At 35.1% G+C, this 21,225-nt stretch overlaps 1 protein-coding gene across 1 annotated transcript in view; it reads left to right on the forward strand.

The window, feature by feature from the left end:
* Positions 1–21,225, forward strand: part of Ankrd31 (ankyrin repeat domain 31) — a 163,656-nt gene that overhangs the window by 79,524 nt on the left and 62,907 nt on the right. The window contains exons 12-17 of the mRNA XM_040273425.2: positions 3,836–3,980; positions 13,523–13,575; positions 14,529–16,047; positions 17,182–17,352; positions 18,472–18,609; positions 20,329–20,471. Coding sequence (XP_040129359.2) covers positions 3,836–3,980; positions 13,523–13,575; positions 14,529–16,047; positions 17,182–17,352; positions 18,472–18,609; positions 20,329–20,471 — 2,169 coding nt within the window. The remainder of the gene's footprint in view (positions 1–3,835; positions 3,981–13,522; positions 13,576–14,528; positions 16,048–17,181; positions 17,353–18,471; positions 18,610–20,328; positions 20,472–21,225) is intronic.

The raw sequence follows: 21,225 nt of genomic DNA on the forward strand, positions 1-21,225 counted from the left end.
AGTTTCTGGACTCTAGTCTCTAAACCATGTCTCATTCACCCTCTCACTTTCTACTTCCTGGTTGGAGACCTTTTTCTCAGGAGGTCTTGTGGGTTGTGCTCTAGGGGCTGTAAACCTGTCTTGGAGAGCTGTTTTGTATTGGGAAGTCACTGGGTGGGGTTAGTGGCTGGCTGCCAGGGAGAGGGGGATATGGGGACTATGGATACCTGCCCAGCCCATGTTCCAAGCTGGGAGTCTCCACAACTAAAGATGGCCATGAAGGTGTCCCAAGATGGAGGTGGCTGCTTTTAGTGATGGAGTGTCAAGTCAAGTTGGGTAGGAGGGACCCAGGCAGTGGCATTGGGTGATGTGTTCAAAGATGCAGCTCAGACCCAGTATGGGCTCTGCGGGTGTTGGCGGAGCTGTCCTGGGCCTGACTAGGCTCAGTGGGTCAAGTTTTCACCTTTTACTATTGGATTTAGTGTGGCCTATAGACTGTGTTCACGATTCAGGAAGTACATGAGTTTGGTCTGCATTCATCCAGAGATTGCTCATTCAGAAGTTCGCTCTCTGGTGTCTCAGATGACACAGACTTGGGCATACACAGTCCTCTGGACTACCAGGATGACTGTAGTTTTAGCCAGACTCTCCTTGACTGTACGTTAAGCTTCTAGCTAGTCTGCCTCTATTATATCACAGCCACTTGTCAGTCTCCATTCATTGCTATCTGTTGGCCTGAGGCTCTGCGTTTGGTGTTATCCTTCCTTTTCTTTTGAAAGGTAGCATATATTTGCAGGTGAGTGGTTTTCACCTGTTTCTTGCCTGTAGAATTAAGCAGTTTTTCATTTCATTCTTTTTCAGTCCAAGGGTACAGTGTTTTTGCTGGCACAGCGTTAAAAAAAACTTGCGAATCTCCCAACTATATTTAAAGAATATACACAATGGACAAGAGGATCCTCTGCAGATCTTTCCATAATCCCATCTATATTATTGGCTTCTGCTGACATGGTTGAGTGGGTCTGTGGATCACATACCTAGCCTCTTTAGTACTAGCAAAAAGTTTTCCAGTCATGCCATTGGCCTCTCTAGAGCATACTTTCTTACAGTTAATCTCCAGATGTTATCATTTTTTCCAATCTAGATAGTCATAATTTCCCAAATCACCAAGTGCTTATTTCATTTTGCCTAACAGTTCTTTCCTCAATTTATCTTTTTTTCTCACACTTTACTATAAGCCTTAAGAAGAAACCAGGTTCTACCTTCAATGCTTTACTTAGAAATCTCAGCTAAATGTTCAAGTTACCACTTACAAGTTCTGCTTTCCGTATAACTGGTGGACAGTTCATCTCATTTCTCTGCTACTCTGTATATCTATCTATCTATGATCTGTTTTCCCCCAGTTTCTTAAAAACATGCTTTACATTTCCTTCTGAGGTTATGCCAAAATAGTACTGTTAATATTTTCCTATACCAGTATTTTGCTTATGATTATATATGCATTTTCTTTTTCTTATGAAATTTTAAAGTATTTTTAGTTGTAAATGGACATAATACCTTTTATTTAATTTGTTTATTTGTATGTGGTACTGAGGATTCAACCCAGTTCCTCACACATGCTAGGCAAGCACTCCACCACTGAACTACATATGCACTACATATGCACTCCACCACTGAACTACATTATGCCCAGCACCTACATATGCATTTTCTGAGCTGATACTGGTTTTCTGTAAAGGGCCTCTTCCACCCTCCCTGGATCAAGTCTTTAATGAAGACTTTTATTTCTACCAAATGCCTGTTCAAGGTAATCAAGGCTTTTCTTACTGTGTTTCTCAAAATTCTTTTAGTCTCTCATTGTTCAATTCCAAAATTATTTCCACATTTTTGGTATCTGTTACAACAGTACCCCACTTCCTGGTACCAAAGTCTACATTGGTTTCCTATGACTGCTATAAATGATTATCACAATCTGCATGGCTTAAAATAACAAAAAAGTATTCTTTCATAGTCCTGGAGTCCAAAAGTCCAAAATCAATATCACTTAGCTACAATCAAGATGTTGATTGGGCTTTACTCCCTCCAGAGGCTATAGGGGAGAACTTAATTCTTGCCTCTTTCAGCTTCTGGTAGCGGCTTGGAGTTCTTCTTTTCTTGACTTTAAAACTTCATCACAATAATATCTTCCTGCATCTTCACGTGACTTTTTCCTTTCTGTGTGCATGCAAAATCTCCCTCTGCTTTTCTCTCTCTCTCCCTCCCTCTTCCCCCCCCCCCCTCTCTCTCTCTCTCGTGCATGCGCACATGTGTGTGTGTGTGTGTGTGTGTGTGTGTGTGTGTGTGTTCCTGGGGATTAAACCCAGGGCCTTATACATGCTAGGCAAGTGTTCTACCACTGACCCACATTCCCATTACATACATACATATATATATACACACACACACACACACACACACACACACACACACACACACACACACGTATATATATAAATTAGTTGTAGATGGACACAATACCTTTATTTTATGTACTTATTTTTATGTGGTGCTGAGGATTGAACCCAGTGTCTCACACATGCTAGGCAAGCACTCTACCACTGAGATACAACCCCAGCACCCCCAGTCCTCTCTTATTCTTTTGTTAAACAATACTTTTGAGCACTTACTCTATGCCAGATACCAAGAAAGGCATTGGGTTTACAAAGACAATTAAGTTATTGTATGTGTAGCAAAAACTTTGAAGCAACTGAACATTCATGAATTGGGTACTAGTTAAATAAATTATAGTACATTCATATAATAGACTATGTTACTCAGCTGCTACAAAGAATGAGGAAGTACAGTCTATACCAAGAGGGAACAATCTCCAAGGACGCTTTTGGGAGGGTGGGGAAAAGAAGGCAATATACAGAGTGTATTTAACAAGTTGCCCCTTGTGTAAGAAAAATCTCTCTATATACATATGATGTATACATACTTTCATACCTGTTGGACTAGACTAATTCTGGAAAAATTCAGAGGAAACTGTAATCAGGACTGACTCAGGGGAAAAAAATATATAAGATGACTGGGAGACAGGGGTAGAAGAAGGAAACTTTTAATTCCATATTCTTCTGAACTTTCTTTTTTAAAAAACTGTATTCATCAATTTCCTATTCAGATGTAATTAATTTAATAGGAAAAAAACATAATCTCACCCTCAAGAAACTTGAGTACAATAGGAAACATACACATATATGAAATAAGTATAATACAGAATATATTGGGCACTGTGATAAAATATGTACATGAGAAGTAGTGGGTGGGGGCAGAAAGGGAGAGGTGCATTGAGTAGGTTACTACAAAACTGGTTACAGAGTAAGAATTGGCCTGTTTCTACCTCACAGGCAGTGCCATCTGTAAGTATACACAGGTATAGAAGAAAGACATGACTGTCTCTTGGAACCTCTTAAAATTATATTGCCACTGTAGAACCCAATTCTAAGTCTTTGTGTACTTACTAGCTTCATTTAACCAGCAGTTGAATCACAATATTTCTGCCCCAACTTCCTTCCTCCCTCACTCTCTGTCCTTCCTACTTTTCTCATTTCCCTCTTTCTCCCTCCCTCACTTGTGCCTCCCTCCTTTCTTTCTGTCTTTCAGTCTTCTTTGGTGAGAAAATGAATTTGTATACCAGCAAATTATGATTCTGTAGAAACTGCATTATATTTTTTGTTTTTCTTGGGCAAAGATCTGATAGATAATCCTATACTCTGCTGTTGAGAGAAACATTTGGTGTTGCTTAGGGTTGTATGCTAGCACACATTTACAATAATATATGCTTTGTCTGGGCTTTCTCACATGAACAATCTTCTTCTAGGTGGCAGAATTACTTCTTTTAAATGGAGCTGATCCATTATTTAGAAGTACCGAAGGAAAGTGTGCTTTAGAAGAAGCCAAAGATTCTTGTATGAAGCGTCTCCTTGAAAGACATGTTCCTAAACATCAAAGATGTCTTATATCAGGTAAGATTAAGCTTCCCTGTTATAGATGTTTATTGTGTTGATAGAGAGTTATAAAATTAAATAAATTTATTTTCCTCATAAGTATTGAGAAAATCTATCAGTCATGCTTTGACTCCATTTTAATAAACCACACTGACTTGTTTCATGTGCACATAAAGAAAGGACTCTAAAAGAAAAAAGATAATATTTTCCCCCAGGTTGTATATTGTAAACAATTAAGGAACCTTTTATAAACTTATGCTTTTTTCTTTCACAATTCTTTGACTGAGTTATGTGATGTGATATGAATTAAATTTGGTTGTATCCATTTTAGTAAATATGATCAGAATTATTTATATCCATTCTTCTAGCTATATTTTGCCCTCTTATCCATTACACTGTTAAATTGAACTACAAAAGAATTTGAATTATATACAAATAATTTAAATATATAGCATATTCTTTATAATCCAGTGCAAATATTTTTGGAATATCACAGTATTTTTTCTGCTCAAAACATGCAGATTCTCTTTAATCTGGAATACAAGCATGTGTCTTTTAAGTTTCTGTATCACTGACCATCCTACTACGCAACCTCATTCTCCAACCACTACTTCCAGTACTCAACTGCAGTCACACTGGCCTCCTTGGTGTTTCTCAGAAATGCCTTCCTCACCTTCCTTAGGTCTTAGTTCAAATGTCACCTTCTCAATGAGGTCTGGGCCACCTACTTAATACTGAAACTGACCCCTTCATGCCCTTACTATATTACTTATCTATTGCTAGTTAACAGTCACCCTGATATTTAATAGCTTAAAACAACAAGCAGGTTTTATCTCACATAGTTTCTGAGCATCAGGAATCTAGGAGCAGTTTAGCTGAGTAGTTCTAGTTTAGGATCTTTCACAGGTTTATAGCCATCTTAAGGCTGAACTAGAGCAGGAAAATTACTTTCAGGTTTACTCACATTGTTGTGGGCAGGCCTGTATTCCTTGCTGATTATCATCTGGAGGCTTTAGTTACTTGTCACAGGAACTTCTCCATAGGACTGCTGACAGCCTGCCAGTTAGTTCAGAGCAAGTGATCCCAGAGAGAGAGAGAATGTACCAAAAAAGAAAAACAGTCTTTTTGTAACCTAATCTTGGAAGTGATATAATATTGCTTTTGCCATATTCTCTTTGTTAGAAGTGAGTCACTAAGTCTGGCCTCCACTCAAGGAAATAATTAAGCTCCTCCTCTTAAAGAGAATATCAAAAAATTATGGACATATTTTTGGAACCACTACACTCCTTTCAGTCCCTCTTATACTGCTCTATTTAGTCTTTTCTCTTAGTACTTAATCTATTGATAAATTAGGCAATTGGCTTTTTAAAAAAAATTTTAAACACATTAGCCAATTGACTTATGTTTTCATTTTTATTTTTCCCTTGTAGATTAAGCTCCATGAAGGAAAGAATTTTGTTTTGTGTCCTGATAAATACTAAAGTGCCTTGTACCGAGTAGGCATTCAGCAAATAAATGGTGTGTCAGTCCTCTGGAACAAAAAGAAAAGTTCTTTCTATTCAAGAGAGATGTTTGTGCTCATTCACTTTTTTTTTTTTTTCTACAGGGACAGGTACCAGGGATTGAACTCAGGGGCATTCGGCCACTGAGCCACATTCCCAACCTATTTTGTATTTTATTTAGAGACAGGGTCTCACTGAGTTGCTTAACGCCTCGCTTTTGCTGAGTCTGGCTTTGAACATGCAATTCTCCTGCCTCAGCCTCCCAGGCCACTGGGGTTACAGGCATGTGCCACCATGCTCAGCTGCATATATATATATATATATATATATATATATATATATATATATATATACACACATATTTTAATTGTACACAATTTCCACACAACTTTTCATTTCTCTGGTTGTACACAATGTAGTGTTGCACTGTATGTGTAGTCATATATGTACCTAGGGTAATGATTTCCATCTCATTCCACCATCTTTTCTGCGCCCATGCTCCCTCTCTTTCCCTCCTGTCCTTTGCCCAATCACAGTTCCTCCATTTTCCCCATGCCCCCCCCCCGCCATTATAGACCAGCATCTACTTATCAGAGAGAATATTTGGCCTTTAGTTTTTTGGGATTGGCTTACTTTGCTTTGCATGATATTCTCCAACTCCATCCATTTACCTGCAAATGCCATAATTTTATTCTCTTTTAATGCCAAGTAACATTCCATTATCTATCTATTTATCTCTCTCTCTCTCTCTCTCTCTCTCTCTCTCTCTCTCTCTCTATATATATATATATATATATATATATATATATACACATACATATATAATTACACACACACACACACACACCACAGTTTTTTTATCCATTTATCTATTGAAGGGCATCTAGGTTGTTTCCACAGTTTAGCTATTGTGAATTGTGCTGCTGTAAACATTGATGTGGCTGCATTACTGTAGTATGCTGATTTTAAGTCCTATGGATATAGACTGAGGAGTGGGATAGCTGGGTCAAATGGTGGTTCCATTCCAAGTTTTCCAAGGAATCTCCATACTGCTTTCCAGATTGGTTGCACCAGTTTGCAGTCCCACCAGCAATGTATGAGTATACCTTTTCCCACACATCCTTGTCAACACTTATTGTCATTTATATTCTTAATAGCTGCCATTCTTACTGGAGTGAGATGAAATCTTAGTTTTGATTTGCATTTCTTTAATTGTTAGAGATGCTGAACATTTTTTCACATATTTGTTGATTGATTGTACTTCTTCTTCTTCTGAAAAGTGTCTATTCAGCTCCTTAGCCCATTTATTGATTGGGTTTTTTTTTTTTTTTGGTATTAAGTTTTTGAGATTAGTGCTATATCTGACTTGCATGTGGCAAAAATTTGCTCCCAAAATGTAAGCTCTTTCTTCACCTCATTGATTGCTTCTTTTGCTGAGAAAAACCTTTCTTTAGTTTGAATCCGTCCCATTTATTGATTCTTGATTTTATTTCTTGCGCTTTAAGAATCTTGTTAAGGAATTTGGGGCCTAATCTAACGTGATGAAAATTTGGGCCTACTTTTTCCTCTACTAGACACAGGGTCTCTGGCCTAATTCCTAGGTCCTTGATCCACTTTGATTGAGTTTTGTGCATGGTGAGAGATAGGGGTTTAATTTCTTTTGTTGCATATGGATTTTCAGTTTTCCCAGCACCATTTGTTGAAGAGGCTATCTATTCTCCAATAAATGGTTTTTGCACCTTTGTCTAGTATGAGATAACTGTATTTGTGTGGGTTTGTCTCTGTGTCTTCTATTCTGTACCATTGGTCTTTGTGTTTGTTTTGGTGTCAATACCATGCTGTTTTTGTCACTATAGCTTTGTAGTATAGTTTGAAGTCTGGTATTGTGATGCTTCCTGCTTCACTCTTCTTGCTAAGGATTGCTTTAGCTATTCTAGGTCTCTTTTTTTCCAAATAAATTTCATGATTGCTTTTCCTATTTCTATAAGGAATGACATTGGGATTTTAATTGGAATCACATTGAATCTGTATAGCTCTTTGGGTAGTATGGCCATTTTGACAATATTAATTTTGCCTATCTAAGTGCTTGGGAAATCTTTCTATCTTCTAAGATCTTCTTCATTATAAAGATCTTTCAGCCCTTTTGTTAAATTGATTCCCGAGTGTTTTTTTTTTTGGGGGGGGTAGTTTTCCTAATTTCTCTTTCAGAAGATTCTTCACTGATGTATAAAAATGCCTTTGGTTTATGTGTATTGATTTTATATCAATTCTAAAAGTTTTCTGGTGGAGTATTTTGGATCCTCTAAGAATACAATCATGTCCAGCAAATAATGATAGTTTGAGTTCTTCTTTTCTTATTCGTATTCCTTTTGTATCTTTTTTCTGTCTAATTGCTCTGGCTAGAGTTTCAAGTACTATGTTGAATAGAAGTGGTGAAAGAGGGCATCTCTGTCTTGTTTCCAATTTTTAGAGAGATATTTCCAATTTTTCTCCATTTAGAATGATATTGACCTTGGGTTTAGCATATATAGTTTTTACAATGTTGAGGTATATTTCTACTATTCCTAGTTTTTTAGTGTTTTGAACATGAAAGGGTGCTTTATTTTGTCAAATGCTTTCTCTGCATTAATTGATATAATCTTATGATTCTTAACTTTAAGTCTATTGATGTGATGAATTACATTTATTGATTTGCATATGTTGAACCAACCTAGAACCCAGTTGATCATAGTACACTATTTTTTAAATACATTTTTGCATGCAATTTTCCAGAATTTTATTGAGAATTTTTTCATCTATGTTCATCAGGGATATTAGCCTGAAATTTTCTTTCTTTGATGTGTCTCTGCTTGGTTTTGGTATCAGGATGATACTAGCCTCATAGAATGAGTTTGGAAGCATTCCCTCCTTTTCTATTTCATGGAATAATTTGAGGAGAATTGTTATTAATTCTTCTTGATAGGTCTTGTAGAATTCAGCTGTGAATCCCTCTGGTCCAGGGCTTTTCTTGGTTGGTAAGCTTTTGATGTCATCTTCTATTTCCTTGCTTGAAATTTACCTGTTTAAATTGTGTATGTCTTCTTGACTCAGTTCAGGTTGATCATATGCCTCTAGAAAGTTGTCGGTGTCTTCGAGGTTTTCTATTTTACTGGAGTATAAGTTTTTAAAATAGCTTCTAATTGTCTTCTGTATTCCAGTAGTGTCTGGTGTGATATTTCCTTTTTCATCACAAATTTTAGTAATTTGAATTTTCTATCGCCTTCTTTTTTTTTAGGGTAGCTAAGGGTTTGTCAATTTTATTTATTTATTCATAAAACCAGCTTTTTGTTTTATCAAATTTTTGAATTTTTTTTAGTTTCAATTTCATTGATTTCCACCCTGGTTTTAATTATTTCATGTCTTCTAGTAGTTTTGGTGTTGGTTGTTCTTCTTTTTCTAGGACTTTAACATATAATGTTAGGTCATTTATTTGTTGACTTTTTCTTCTTTTAATGAATGAGCTCAAGGCAGTGAACTTTCCTCTTAGCACTGCCTTCATAGTGTCCTTCTATGAGCTTATTCATTGAGCTCATTCATTAAAAGAATAAAAAGTCAGCAAATAAACTATATTTTTAACAAAATTTCCCAAGGTTTTTTTTTTCTCCCATAGACCTTTGAGTATTATTATCTTGAATAACGATCTTCTACTCTTGGAATTTCCCCTTTGTGCCTAGGAGGGTTTAGGACTGAGAATCCTTCTAGACATAAGGTGAATGGGCCTCCCTACAAGTCCAGTAGTTCCCTCCATTTAGAACCTGATTTAGGGTGGCAGTAGAAATTCATCCTTTGCTAAAGTACTATGTGTCACCCTAGGAATCAATAATACAGCTATGCCTATCATATTAGTTCTTTGATTGCAATTTTTTTTAAAGAGAGAGTGAGAGAGGAGAGAGAGAGAGAGAGAGAGACAGAGAGAATTTTTAATATTTATTTTTTAGTTCTCGGTGGACACAACATCTTTGTTGGTATGTGGTGCTGAGGATCGAACCCGGGCCGCACGCATGCCAGGCGAGCGCGCTACCGCTTGAGCCACATCCCCAGCCCCTCCATTGTATTATTTTGTAGCCTTTTATTTTTATAAATTATTTACTTGCTCAATAAATCTAATTGTTTAAAATTACATTAATGAAAGACTAAGACCTATATCAAAACACTCTTCTATTATAATAGAGAACGTCACTGTATTTGTTTATTTTATTTATTTATTATTTATTTATTTATTTTTTGAGATGATATCCTACAATGCTGTCCAGGCTAGTCTTGAATTCCTGGGCTCCATCCTCCCACCTTAGCTTTCTGAGTAACTGTGACTCCAGGTGCACACTATGGTGCTGAGCAGCAGAAGACTCCTCTACAAGGCAAACAGCACCAGGAGTTGACAGTAATTTGGTGAGGCCAGATCTATAAAAGTACATTGAAACAGATTATTTTTAAAATCACATTTACATTTTAAGCTATATGAAAAATTGCAAATAAAATATCTAATTGGAGACAATAGTTTATATATTTAAGTTTTTTACTTTGATATCTGCTTAATTGCTTGAATTCTCTATTTTATGATGGTATGCATCATTTTTGCTCTTCTGGAAATACTTTTTTCAGTGTTCTAACCCTTTCTTTCAATTCAGAATTGTCTGTTCACTAATGTCCACTTCTAACCTATACCAACACAAGGGGATTTCTTTCTCTTTTGGACTTAGCTGCTACACTTCCTTTGGGAGAAAATTTACTAAGCTGAATTGTATAATTGATACTGGTGTTGAGAATTGGGTTTGAGTCCTGTTCACCCTGTGTTGAAGACTGAACACTAGTCCTGTTCCCTGGTGTTGAAGATTGAACTCCTGAGAAACACTGATGCAAGGGCAAAAGGGTTTTATTTAAAGGATAAAACAGAGAGAGAATCCTCTGCAGCGGGGGCTGAGTCCAAGTTGATGCCTGAGGGAGTGGAAGTGTCCTGCCCCTTTTATAGATTTTAGATTTCCTTTCTTCTTATGCCTCCTCTTCTTATCTTGTTATGAGACAGAAAGGTGGAGTGACCAAGGTGGAGAATGGATGCAAGTAACCTTGGCAATAGGTTGGAGGAGGGGGAAGTGCTCTGGGGGGTATTAGCATTTTATTTCCTTTTGAATCAGCCCCCATCTTCCTGACCTATTCATTCATTACCCACACTGATTGTCCTTTTGCCCCCCCACTATCTTGTTTTACCCAATGGTTTAAAATATTTCTTAAGTTTGAGTGTTCAAATTTTGTTACTATCAGCCTACTTCTCAGTGTAAGTGTGAAATTAAGTAAAGAATATCTGTATATTCATTTAGAATATTCATTTTTAAATTCCAGTCAAAGAGCTTTTTGGGGGGTGGGAGTGGGGGGAGGTGCTGGGGATCAAACCTTGCACATGCCCCTGAGCTAGATCCAAGTCCTGAAGAGCTTTTAATTATAAGAGTAATGATTAAAGAACTTTCTTCAAATAAAGTATATTTGGTGCTTTTCTATCATAAATATATCTTTTTTGGCATCACATATGGATTCATTCTTACCAACTTCATAGATTTGGGTAAATTAACATCTCCAGTTTTTTTTTTTTAATCTGCAGATTGGGGCTTTTAGTATCTATTCTTCTACCTGCATATCTATGGGATTGTTAATGTGAGAATTTGAGTTAATGTATGTAAAATACCTCAACAACAATAACTAGTGCAGAGTTACAGAGGGGAAAAATACAATTCCCTCACCAAAACACCAACTCATAACTTTTATCTGTATAGTTATTTAGTTATATTAGAGAATGTAGAGTCTTAAAGCTGAGAAGAAATAAAACCTCCTTTGTTCCTTCTGAATTCTTTAAGGATCTATGCCTGGTATGTTGGTTCCTAGAAAATATTATTTTTCTGCTCTTTTATTTCAGAACCAAAGTTTGGAGAAGAAAAATTAGCAGTATTTTAGCATTATTAATGCTTTTAGAAAATATTAACAACAACAGCATTACTATATTTCAACATATAACATTTCAGATTTTCTGCCAATTTTTTTTTTTTGGCAAAATAGTAGACAACAACCATTATGTGAAACTTTTTAAAAAAATTGTGCTAGTATTACTTAAAAATCATTTATTCCTAAACTGACTTTAGTGCAATACTAGCAGCACAGAATAATCATGAATATATATGTTAAAATTGAATAGTCTAAATTCATATACATCATTTCTTCATAACAGTTTAGCAAACATTTTTGGGCCTGTAAAAAAATTTTTAAATAACTCATCAGTTGTTAATGATTTGTGCATTATATAGCCTAAAAATTAAATTAGATACCAGTCTAAATGTTACACTTGAAAACATTTATTACAGTGTTGCTAAATATGGCCTTAAATTTAATCTCAGCCAAGTGAGACAGGTACGCCTGTAATCCCAGTGGTTTGGGAAGCTGAGGAGGAGAATGGGGAGTTCAAAGCCACTCAGTGAGACCCCGTCTTTAAATAAATAATACAAAATAGGGCTGGGGATGTGACTCAGTGGTCAGGTACCCCTGAGTTAAATCTCCCCTAAAAAATGAGTTAATTGTGTTCACCACTATGTGATCTAGGTTTTATTATCTGACATGCTGTCTTTAGCACCACTCAGTAAGTTGTGTTTACCTTTAGTATGGCAGTGCTATAAACAAACCATGCAAACCAGCAGCTTTTGGAAATAATATTGACAGTACACCATGGGCTGAGAATTCTAGGCTTCAGGTCCTCATTCTGTGAGAAGACAAACTCACATCTATATGCCACTGGTGAATGAATTACTGCTGTGTTTGCCTTTTAATCCATGTAAGATACATAATTATACCATAGGACAATTTTGCAATAAAAGTTTATAAATCAATTTTTGGACTGAAGAAACAAGGTGTGACTATTTTGAGGTAGTGATGATTATGTGGTGAAATACAGTAATAATTGAGTATTTTCTTTGTGTCAGGAACTCCTCTAAACTCTGCACATGAATTTTATCATTTAATCGTCATAGTTCTGTAAGGTAGGGGCTCTTACCAGCCTTCATATATAGACATTATATGGTGGCAGAGACTTTGAAAATCTTGGTCAAGGTCACCCAGCTTGTAAGCAGGTGAGACAGCATTGAAACTCAGTAATAAGGCTCCAGAGAATGTGCTCCTATCTATGTCAATTGATAGAAGGACATTTTATGTGCCTTTCCCCACTAATTGAAATGATGTAGTCTTCATGATTCAAATCATCCTTTGATTTCTATCATTACAGTTATTCTCAAGAAATAAATGAAATTGTTCTCTTTTCCAGTTATATCCTTGTTAAATATTTTACATTTCTAACTTATACTCAAAGAAATTTTTATAATTTGTGTATCATGTCTAAGACATTTATTCATTTAATCATTCCTCTATCCAATATTCATTGAAAGGAGCTTTCTGTGTGCTTGACATTATTTCTAAGTTTTTATCTCTTGTGACTAAAGGCATGTATAGTTGATTATAATTCCATTTTCAGTGTTTCAAGACGTCAATTAAAAATACCTTAATGTCCATTATTACCAGTCTAAAATTTTTTTTCAAAACCATTTTTCCTATGTATTGTTTTGCTTTGAAGAGAATGCAACATCCAAACTAGGACCTTATTATGCAAATATGTTAGAAAATTGTTAATTAATTATGAAATAATATTTGCCTTTTAAAAGTAGCTCACATAATCTACTGAATGAGAAGGGCATATCTGAATGTATCAGTGGGGAAAATAAAAAATACCGAGTACAGTGCTTATCTTTAGTATTAGTTATTTGGGAGGGGAGTGTTTCTATTTTGCTTTTCCTATAGAAATCATCTATTGAGATAGTATTTGGTTTTTAATAAATTACAAATTATAATAAACTGTATTCCAATTTTAACACGAAATGATTATGTAATTTCATTTTTTTTACTCCGTTTTCTTATGGCAAAGGATTTATGGGTTTTAAACGACTAGAGTCTGACCATTGTAAGCTATTTTATTTTCTCTTTTTGCTGTAGCACGAAGGAATAGCACTGACCCAGCAGATTTGGATGATGTACAACAGCACAAGGTATATCTGAGTTTAGTAATAAACATTTTTATAGGGATGCAACTGCTAGTTATTTTATAGATTATCAAAGGGAAAAGAAAGTGCTGAAGCATTAGTCAGCAATAGTGACTTCACTTTTTATTGTATGACACTTTGGATAATTACATGAGAATCAGAGAGTTCTAGGTTATTAGTTTGAGAAGAAATTGAGTAATGTAGCATATCTGGTTACACTAATGTATTGGTAGCCATTTCCTTTTGTTTGTTTGTTTGTTTTTCTTCATGGAGGCTGAGGTTTATCAACCACATTGAATTTCCTCTAGTCTAAGCACAGTACAAGAGTCAAAGGTGTCAGCCCATCCCTTCAAATTTACATGGTGGGTGGTTACTCTTCATCTGGTACTTGAGTTGTGGCGAGTGCAATGAAGCAGTGTTCCCATTTTAATCTTAGCAGCTCACAATAAACTCTTTCTATACAGACCAGTTTAAGATTATATCTCTCTTCTAGTTTTTAAAGCCCCTTTTCTACTTCCCTGCCTATATTTCTCCCAGATAGCAGGGGAAGAAACTCTCCTAATTCTAGCTCTAGCTATATAACAGTTGGGAGAGGAGACTGTTTCTAAAGCATTCTTGTAAAGCTTCCTTGTGAAGGAAACTTTGTTCTGATTAGTTTAAAAGCCTATTAAAATTAAGTAGATTAAAATGTTGTTTATATTTAGTAAAATAAATAGTGCTAAATACTGGCAAAAAGGAATTAAAATGAACATAGAAAATAAGGATTAGAAACATACTGAGCCTAAGCCTTTCTTCTATAGTCTAGCTCTTTTGAAATATCAGGTTAGCTATATTCCAGAAGGCCCTGTGGTTAGACTCAACGATACAATTGAATGGAATCATTTATCAAAAATTGAGATTAAATTGAGTATAGATGTACAATTAAAAAAATAACACTTATGTATATTTTGTTTCTATAGAAACCAAAATTAAGTTCTGAAAATCACATTGGGTTTGTTTGTAATGAAAATTCTGACAAACAGAAACCAGAACATGTAGAAGTCAATAAAAGAAGCAAAGAGAATTTATTTTTAAGTGAAGAACATATATATGAACATTACCAAAAAGATACCAAACCCACAAAATTTGGTAATTCCAGGCGTAAAAAATCAACTGTTGACCAAATACACTCTACAGGACTCAGTAAGGTCAGTCTCCATAAAGACAAAGGAATCAGCACAAATGTGTCCAAGGGTAAAGGAAGAAGAAACACATTACATAAAAGGACTCATGTGGATGATGGAGACTGCCTTTCAGAACAGACAATAGCTGTCTCTTCTTCCAGGAGAATAAACAGAGTGGCTATTCCTCAGCAGCATATTCTCCAAACCCCTAATGATCTTCCAGAAGAATCATGTGAACCTTCCAGTCCTACTCTGTCAAGCCTGAAAAATGCATTAGATAATAATATCGAGACTTACTCCGTGTCCAAAGAAATACATACCCCCAGTCTGGATTTGTCAAATAGTCCAGAAATGCATTTCTTGGAATTACAATCCACTGGCCAACCTGAAACTATTTCTTTCTCAGGACTTAGAGTATGTAAAGAAATAAAGTTACCACTTGTTACTGAAGATCAGCAGCTTCATGCTCACCAAGAACAACACTGCAGCCCTTATAAATTTCATGAATATATTAACTCAAATAAAAATAAAGAGCGCTTTAATAAATGGGAAAATTCTTTCCTAACCTTTCTAAAGGAAAATTTTGATAATGATAATGATTGCTACACTTCCGAGAAGACTGTAACATCTGAAAAGGTGATATGTTCTAAAGAATGTAAAAGCCACTGTAATTGTGAGGAGAACTTAACGAATAGAAAAGAAATGGATTTTCAACAGCTTTTACTATCTGAAGACCATTTTTCACAGGAAAAGGCATTAAACAGTCTAACCACACTTCAACAAGAGGAAGTTATTCATTTTTCTGATTCAGATAGTATAGTCATTTCTGATAAACATATTGCAAACCATGTACAATGCATGTATGGAGCATCTTTTGATCACTCACATGGCAATCCTGAGCAAACTTCCAAGGCTTATACAAGGACACTTTCAATACATGAAGTTTCAAAGGTGACTAGTCATGTGGAGCTAGTAGAAAAGCCTCAGGATAATAGCCCCCGAGAACCAACTCCTTTAATGAATCAGACGGAAAAACATATTGTGGAAAGGGTGTGTATAGAAAAGAAACAAGACACTAAAGGGAATGACACTAAAAAATGCCAAATTACAAGTTCTTCAAACAAGCCTTTCCCCACAGTTGACCATTCTCAAGGAGTACAAATAACTAAAGTTGAAAAAAAGAGGCAAGACCTTACAGAGAGTGAGCCCATGCATAATATAGATTTTCATTCTACTGACAATATGAATAAAGAAATGAATATCATCTCACAATCTATTAATCAAGTAGAAGAGAAGAAAAATCCTCACAAATCAGGTATTAGTAATATCGCTCAATTTGTACACATTTTCTATAGATTTACTTTATAGAAATTTCCAAATGAATTTCACTTAATCTGTGCCCAACAAACAGCAGTGAGGCCACACGGGTCATGATTTGGAATGCTGCTAAGCCTGATAGTTAAGTAATAGTGTTTATTTTGAAAGCAAACATTATTATCAAAGATGGTTGTTAAGCTGATGTTGAAAGAAGCTAATAAGCAGTTGTCTGTCAGTTTTTGTGTTTCTCCACAATATAGCACGTTTTTAGTATCAGGAAACCTAGCAACATTTAAAGAAAATTTTTTAGTTATGTATGACACAAAACCTTTATTTATTTATTTATTCATTTTTTGTTTTTTATTATTAGTTGTTCACAACATTATATAGCTCTTGACATATCATATCTCATACATTTGATTCAAGTGGGTTATGAACTCCCATTTTTACCCCGTATACAGATTGCAGAATCACATCGGTTATACATACTACCATACTAGTATCTGTTGTATTCTGCTGCCCTTCCTATCCTCTACTATCCCCCCTCCCCTCCCCTCCCCTCCCATCTTCTCTCTCTACCCCATCTACTGTAATTCATTTCTCTCCCTTGTTTTTTCCCTTTCCCCTCGCTTCCTCTTATATGTAATTTTGTATAATGATGAGTGTCTCCTTCCATTTCCATGCAATTTCCCTTCTCTCTCCCTTTCCCTCTCACCTCTTGTCCCTGTTTAATGTTAATCTTCTTCTCATGCTCTTCCTCCCTACTCTTTTCTTAGTTGCTCTCCTTATATCAAAGAAGACATTCGGCATTTGTTTTTTTATTTATTTTTATGTAGTGCTGAGGATTGAACCCAGTGCCTCACACATGCTAGGCAAGTGCTCTACCACTGATCTATAGTCCCATCCCCCTAACAACATTTTCATAGCAGGAAATGTTAGCTCCGATGATTGCAGCCATTGATTGTAATTGCAACCAGCAAACTATGCTTTGTTACATAAAAATATTTTTAAAGCCTTCTATTCTCTTTTAAACAGTTCAGCTTGAAACAAACTAAAGTATGAATTTTTTGTTGTTGTCATGTAATTTATAAGGAGAACTACAGTACTGATACTGTTAAATGTTGTGTTTCAGATGAAGAATTAACTAATGATATCAATGTAGATGAAAGAGCTATAAGAAATTGTGAGGATGAAAAAGAAAAAATGAATACAGAAACTTACATGTCTCCTAATATCCAAGAACATAAAAAAGGCCAGAATTTCAGAAACAGACAAAATTTCTTGAAAGTTACCTACAACCAAGGTTTGCAAATTGTTTTGGTAAAAGTTATATAATTAAGCCCAGTGGTTTACTTCAAAGAATTTCTGAACAATCAGTTATGCCGTTTACTTTTTTTTAGCTATTCACTAAGTTATAAGATTATTTAATTATATTTGTTGTTAAGGCACCACTTGAGAATTTATTAGTCTTCAGATATGTTGTTGTCATATTTCTGATCATGATTTCTAGTTCTGTTAGAGAACTAAAAAAAAAAATAGGTAAAATAAGCAGCAGTAGTTTTTGCTCCAAAGTTATACAACTACCTTTTTTGCTACAAAACCACTGAGAACAAAGTAATAGGATTTGTACCATTCACAGTGAGAATCATAGAAGAAATTTTTCAATTCAAACTTGCACATTATGGACCTACCATTTTAGCTGTTTTATAGTTTTAAAATCTCTCTCTCTCTCTCTCTCTCTCTCTCTCTCTCTCTCTCTCTGTTTGTGCTCTATACTTCCTCCTCTATTTATATAGTACTTTAAAATATATTTTATTATCATTTTAGCATGAATTGGGAAGAAATGGAAGAGAAACATATGATCTGTCCATTCATTTTCATTCCAGTATAAGTGTGTAACTTGCACTGCAAAGGAAAGATTTAAAAAAAAAATCTTTGGACAATAATATTATACTGGATTTTTTGAGTGAATTTTTTTATGATACAAAAATAAAGAACCCAATAGGCCATAGTTTGGTACTCGGTAGCTTACTGTAATAAGAGCATACCCACTTAGACATAGAATAGCTATAGAAAGCAAATTTTTATAATATAACTTATTGTTCTAAGAAAAATGCTATGTGTTGCTAAAAAACTACTGAAGAGTGAGATGATGTAGAACTGAAAGAAGTTTATTTGTTTTAATCAAGTGTGTGTTGTCCAACTGCTGGAATGAATGCAAATTAATATGCTTAGGTGCTCTGTTATTTCTTCACAAGTTATACTTTAAAGCAGTAGCAGCAGCACTAATATTAATTGATGTATGTTTTGTGTAATATACTTGCTTAGAATAGTTTGAAGAAGTTGTTATGTATTTTCCAAGATCCTTAATAATCACATTTGGCAAAAAGGTAGTTTTCAGTTTTGTTTGGCAAATTTACAGAAATGAAGACAGCTGGGATCAATAAGAGGAATGTCAGAGGGCAAAGCCGCCTTCATTTGGCTGCCAGAAGAGGAAATCTGTCCCTAGTGAAAGTTCTAATAGAATCAGGAGCTGATGTGAATCTAAAAGATAATGCAGGTTTGGATCTTATTTTTTTCTGCCCCCCCCTCCCCTTTTTGGTGCTAGAGATTGAACCGAGGGCCTTGTGCATGCCAGCAAGCACTCTATCAACTGAGCTATATCCCCAGTCCTTGGATCCTTTTAATTTAATTGCTTTTATAATTGGATCTCACTGAAATACTCATTTTATTCCCCATCCATTTTGATCCTGGATGAGTGTTTGAACACATTTTTATATTATAGTTTTTATTTAGTTGAATGGTAAGATTAATTGTTGCTAAAATAATTCTCCTTTTTTGCATTCATTTGAGAGCATTAAAAAGAGGTATACAGAATGGGGAGTAAAGGGAGTGAGGCCTTTTATTTGGAAATCTTAATTCTGTTCCCTAGCTTTGTAGCAAAGGCAAAATATTCCTATTTTTCTGTCCCTTCTTCTCTTTCCTCCTCCATTTAAACTGTTTGCTTCTCTTTCACATTTTTATTCTCAACCTTCATTTAAAAAATGAGACTTCTGCGGGATGTGGTGGCACACGTCTGTAATTCCAACAGTTTGGGAGGTTGAGATGGGAGAATCACAAGTACAAAACCAGCCTCAACAACTTACTAAGGCCCTAAGCAACTCAATGAGACCCCATCTCTAAGTAAAATGTAAAAAAATGGCTGGGAATGTGGCTCAGTGGTTAAGTGCCCCTGCGTTCAATACCTGGTACCAAAAACAAAAATAAAAACCAGGATCAGCTATTAAAACCAGAGCCTATGGGGCTGGGGATGTGGCTCAAGGGTAGTGCGCTCGCCTGGTATGCGTTCGGCCCGGGTTCGATCCTCAGCACCACATACAAACGAAGATGTTGTGTCTGCCAATAACTAAAAAATAATATTAAAAAAAATTTCTCTCTCTCTCTCTCTCTTAAAAAAAAAAAAACAGAGCCTATTTGACTCCACAATTTCATCTAGTAGACCACATAATAAATCTTAAAAAAAAAATGAAACTTCTTAAATTTTTGCTTATAAACAAAATAATCTTATATAAAGAATTCCAGAGGGGGTTGGGGTTATGACTCAGCGGTAGAGCGCTCGCCTAGCATGTGAGAGACCTTGGGTTCAATCCTCAGCACCACAAAAAATAAATAAATAAAAAATTAAAGGTATTGACAATCATAACTGAAAAATAAATATTAAAAAAAATTCCAGAGGGAAAGCACAAAGGTTGATCAAGTCAGATGTCATTTTAAAGAGAAATGTGATAATGCAAAGATAAAAATAGGCAAGTCAGATATTTTTATATCTGAGTTTAAGTAAATTAAAATAATTAGCATTTATCTGGTCCCATTATATTTTACATTCTTTGAGTCTTCTGTTTTGGCACATATTGTATCAACAGTATTAATGAAGTGATCAGTTTATTTTCAAAACTGAAACACATTTTAAGGCCATAGTTTTCAGCATTATGTATTGTCCAATATTTAGTATATACATGCTTCAAAATAGATATTATTTCTACTAAGGCAAAAAAAAGTAATAATGATATTACATGAGGGCGAGGGTTGTGGCTCAGCGGTAGAGTGCTCGCCTCGCACATGTGAAACCCTGGGTTGGATCCTCAGCACCACATAAAAATAAATAAATAAACAAAATAAAAATATTGTGCCCATGTATAACTAAAACAAATAAAAAGATATTACCTGAATGTTGGTCTGTAAGGAGCAGATTGTTGTTGTGGTTGTTTTTTCTTTCTAGGTTGGACACCACTTCATGAGGCATCTAATGAAGGATTTAATGATATAATTGTAGAGTTATTAAAAGCTGGTGCTAATGTTAATTGTGAGAATATAGATGGAATTCTGCCCTTACATGATGCTGTTGCAAGCAATCATTTAAAGGTACAGTGGTTGTCATATTTAAGTTCCTATTACTTAGGATAATGAGTGAATAAAAGTAGGATATTTAAATTGAGAATTAAAGTGATTACCTAAATTAACAAATGATTTTAAAACCTGCTAAAGGGCTGGGGTTGTGGCTCAGGGGTAGAGCACTCTCCTAGCATGTGCGAGACTCTGAGTTCGATCCTTAGCACCACATAAAGATAAGTATATAAAGATATTGTGTTCATCTACAACTAAAAAATATTTAAAAAAAATAAAACTTGCTAAAGTTACAAATGAAGATATACTATATATGGATTGGAAAATATATATCTTAATTAATTATTTTTTATATTTATCACAGTGCATGTAAGTCAAAAGAAAACACATTCTGTACAAATCCAGCATGTTTCATGTTGGGGTAAAACATGAGTTGCTTGTTTCTTGAGAGTTTGTTATATCTTCCTTGTTTTTCTCTTCAGGCAGTCATAGTAAAAATAATACAAGAGAAGATTACTTGAATCATTATTTGGGTAACACAGAATTTCTGATATAGACTTTGAAACTCTTTAGATTTTTAAACTAACCTTTTTGTTTGGCAGTCTTCCTAGATTTTTCTCCCTAGAAAACTTGTTGTTATCAGTGACACTATAGACCTCAGAAATAATTATTGGTTTTGAAAATACAGTTAAGGACAGTACCACAACCAACAATAGCTATGTAAAACCAGGATTTATTGAAAAAAATTCTTGGATCCCTCTTGAGTACCTGT

Source organism: Ictidomys tridecemlineatus, chromosome 1 (genome assembly GCF_052094955.1).
Source record: "Ictidomys tridecemlineatus isolate mIctTri1 chromosome 1, mIctTri1.hap1, whole genome shotgun sequence".
Classification (NCBI taxonomy): domain Eukaryota; kingdom Metazoa; phylum Chordata; class Mammalia; order Rodentia; family Sciuridae; genus Ictidomys; species Ictidomys tridecemlineatus.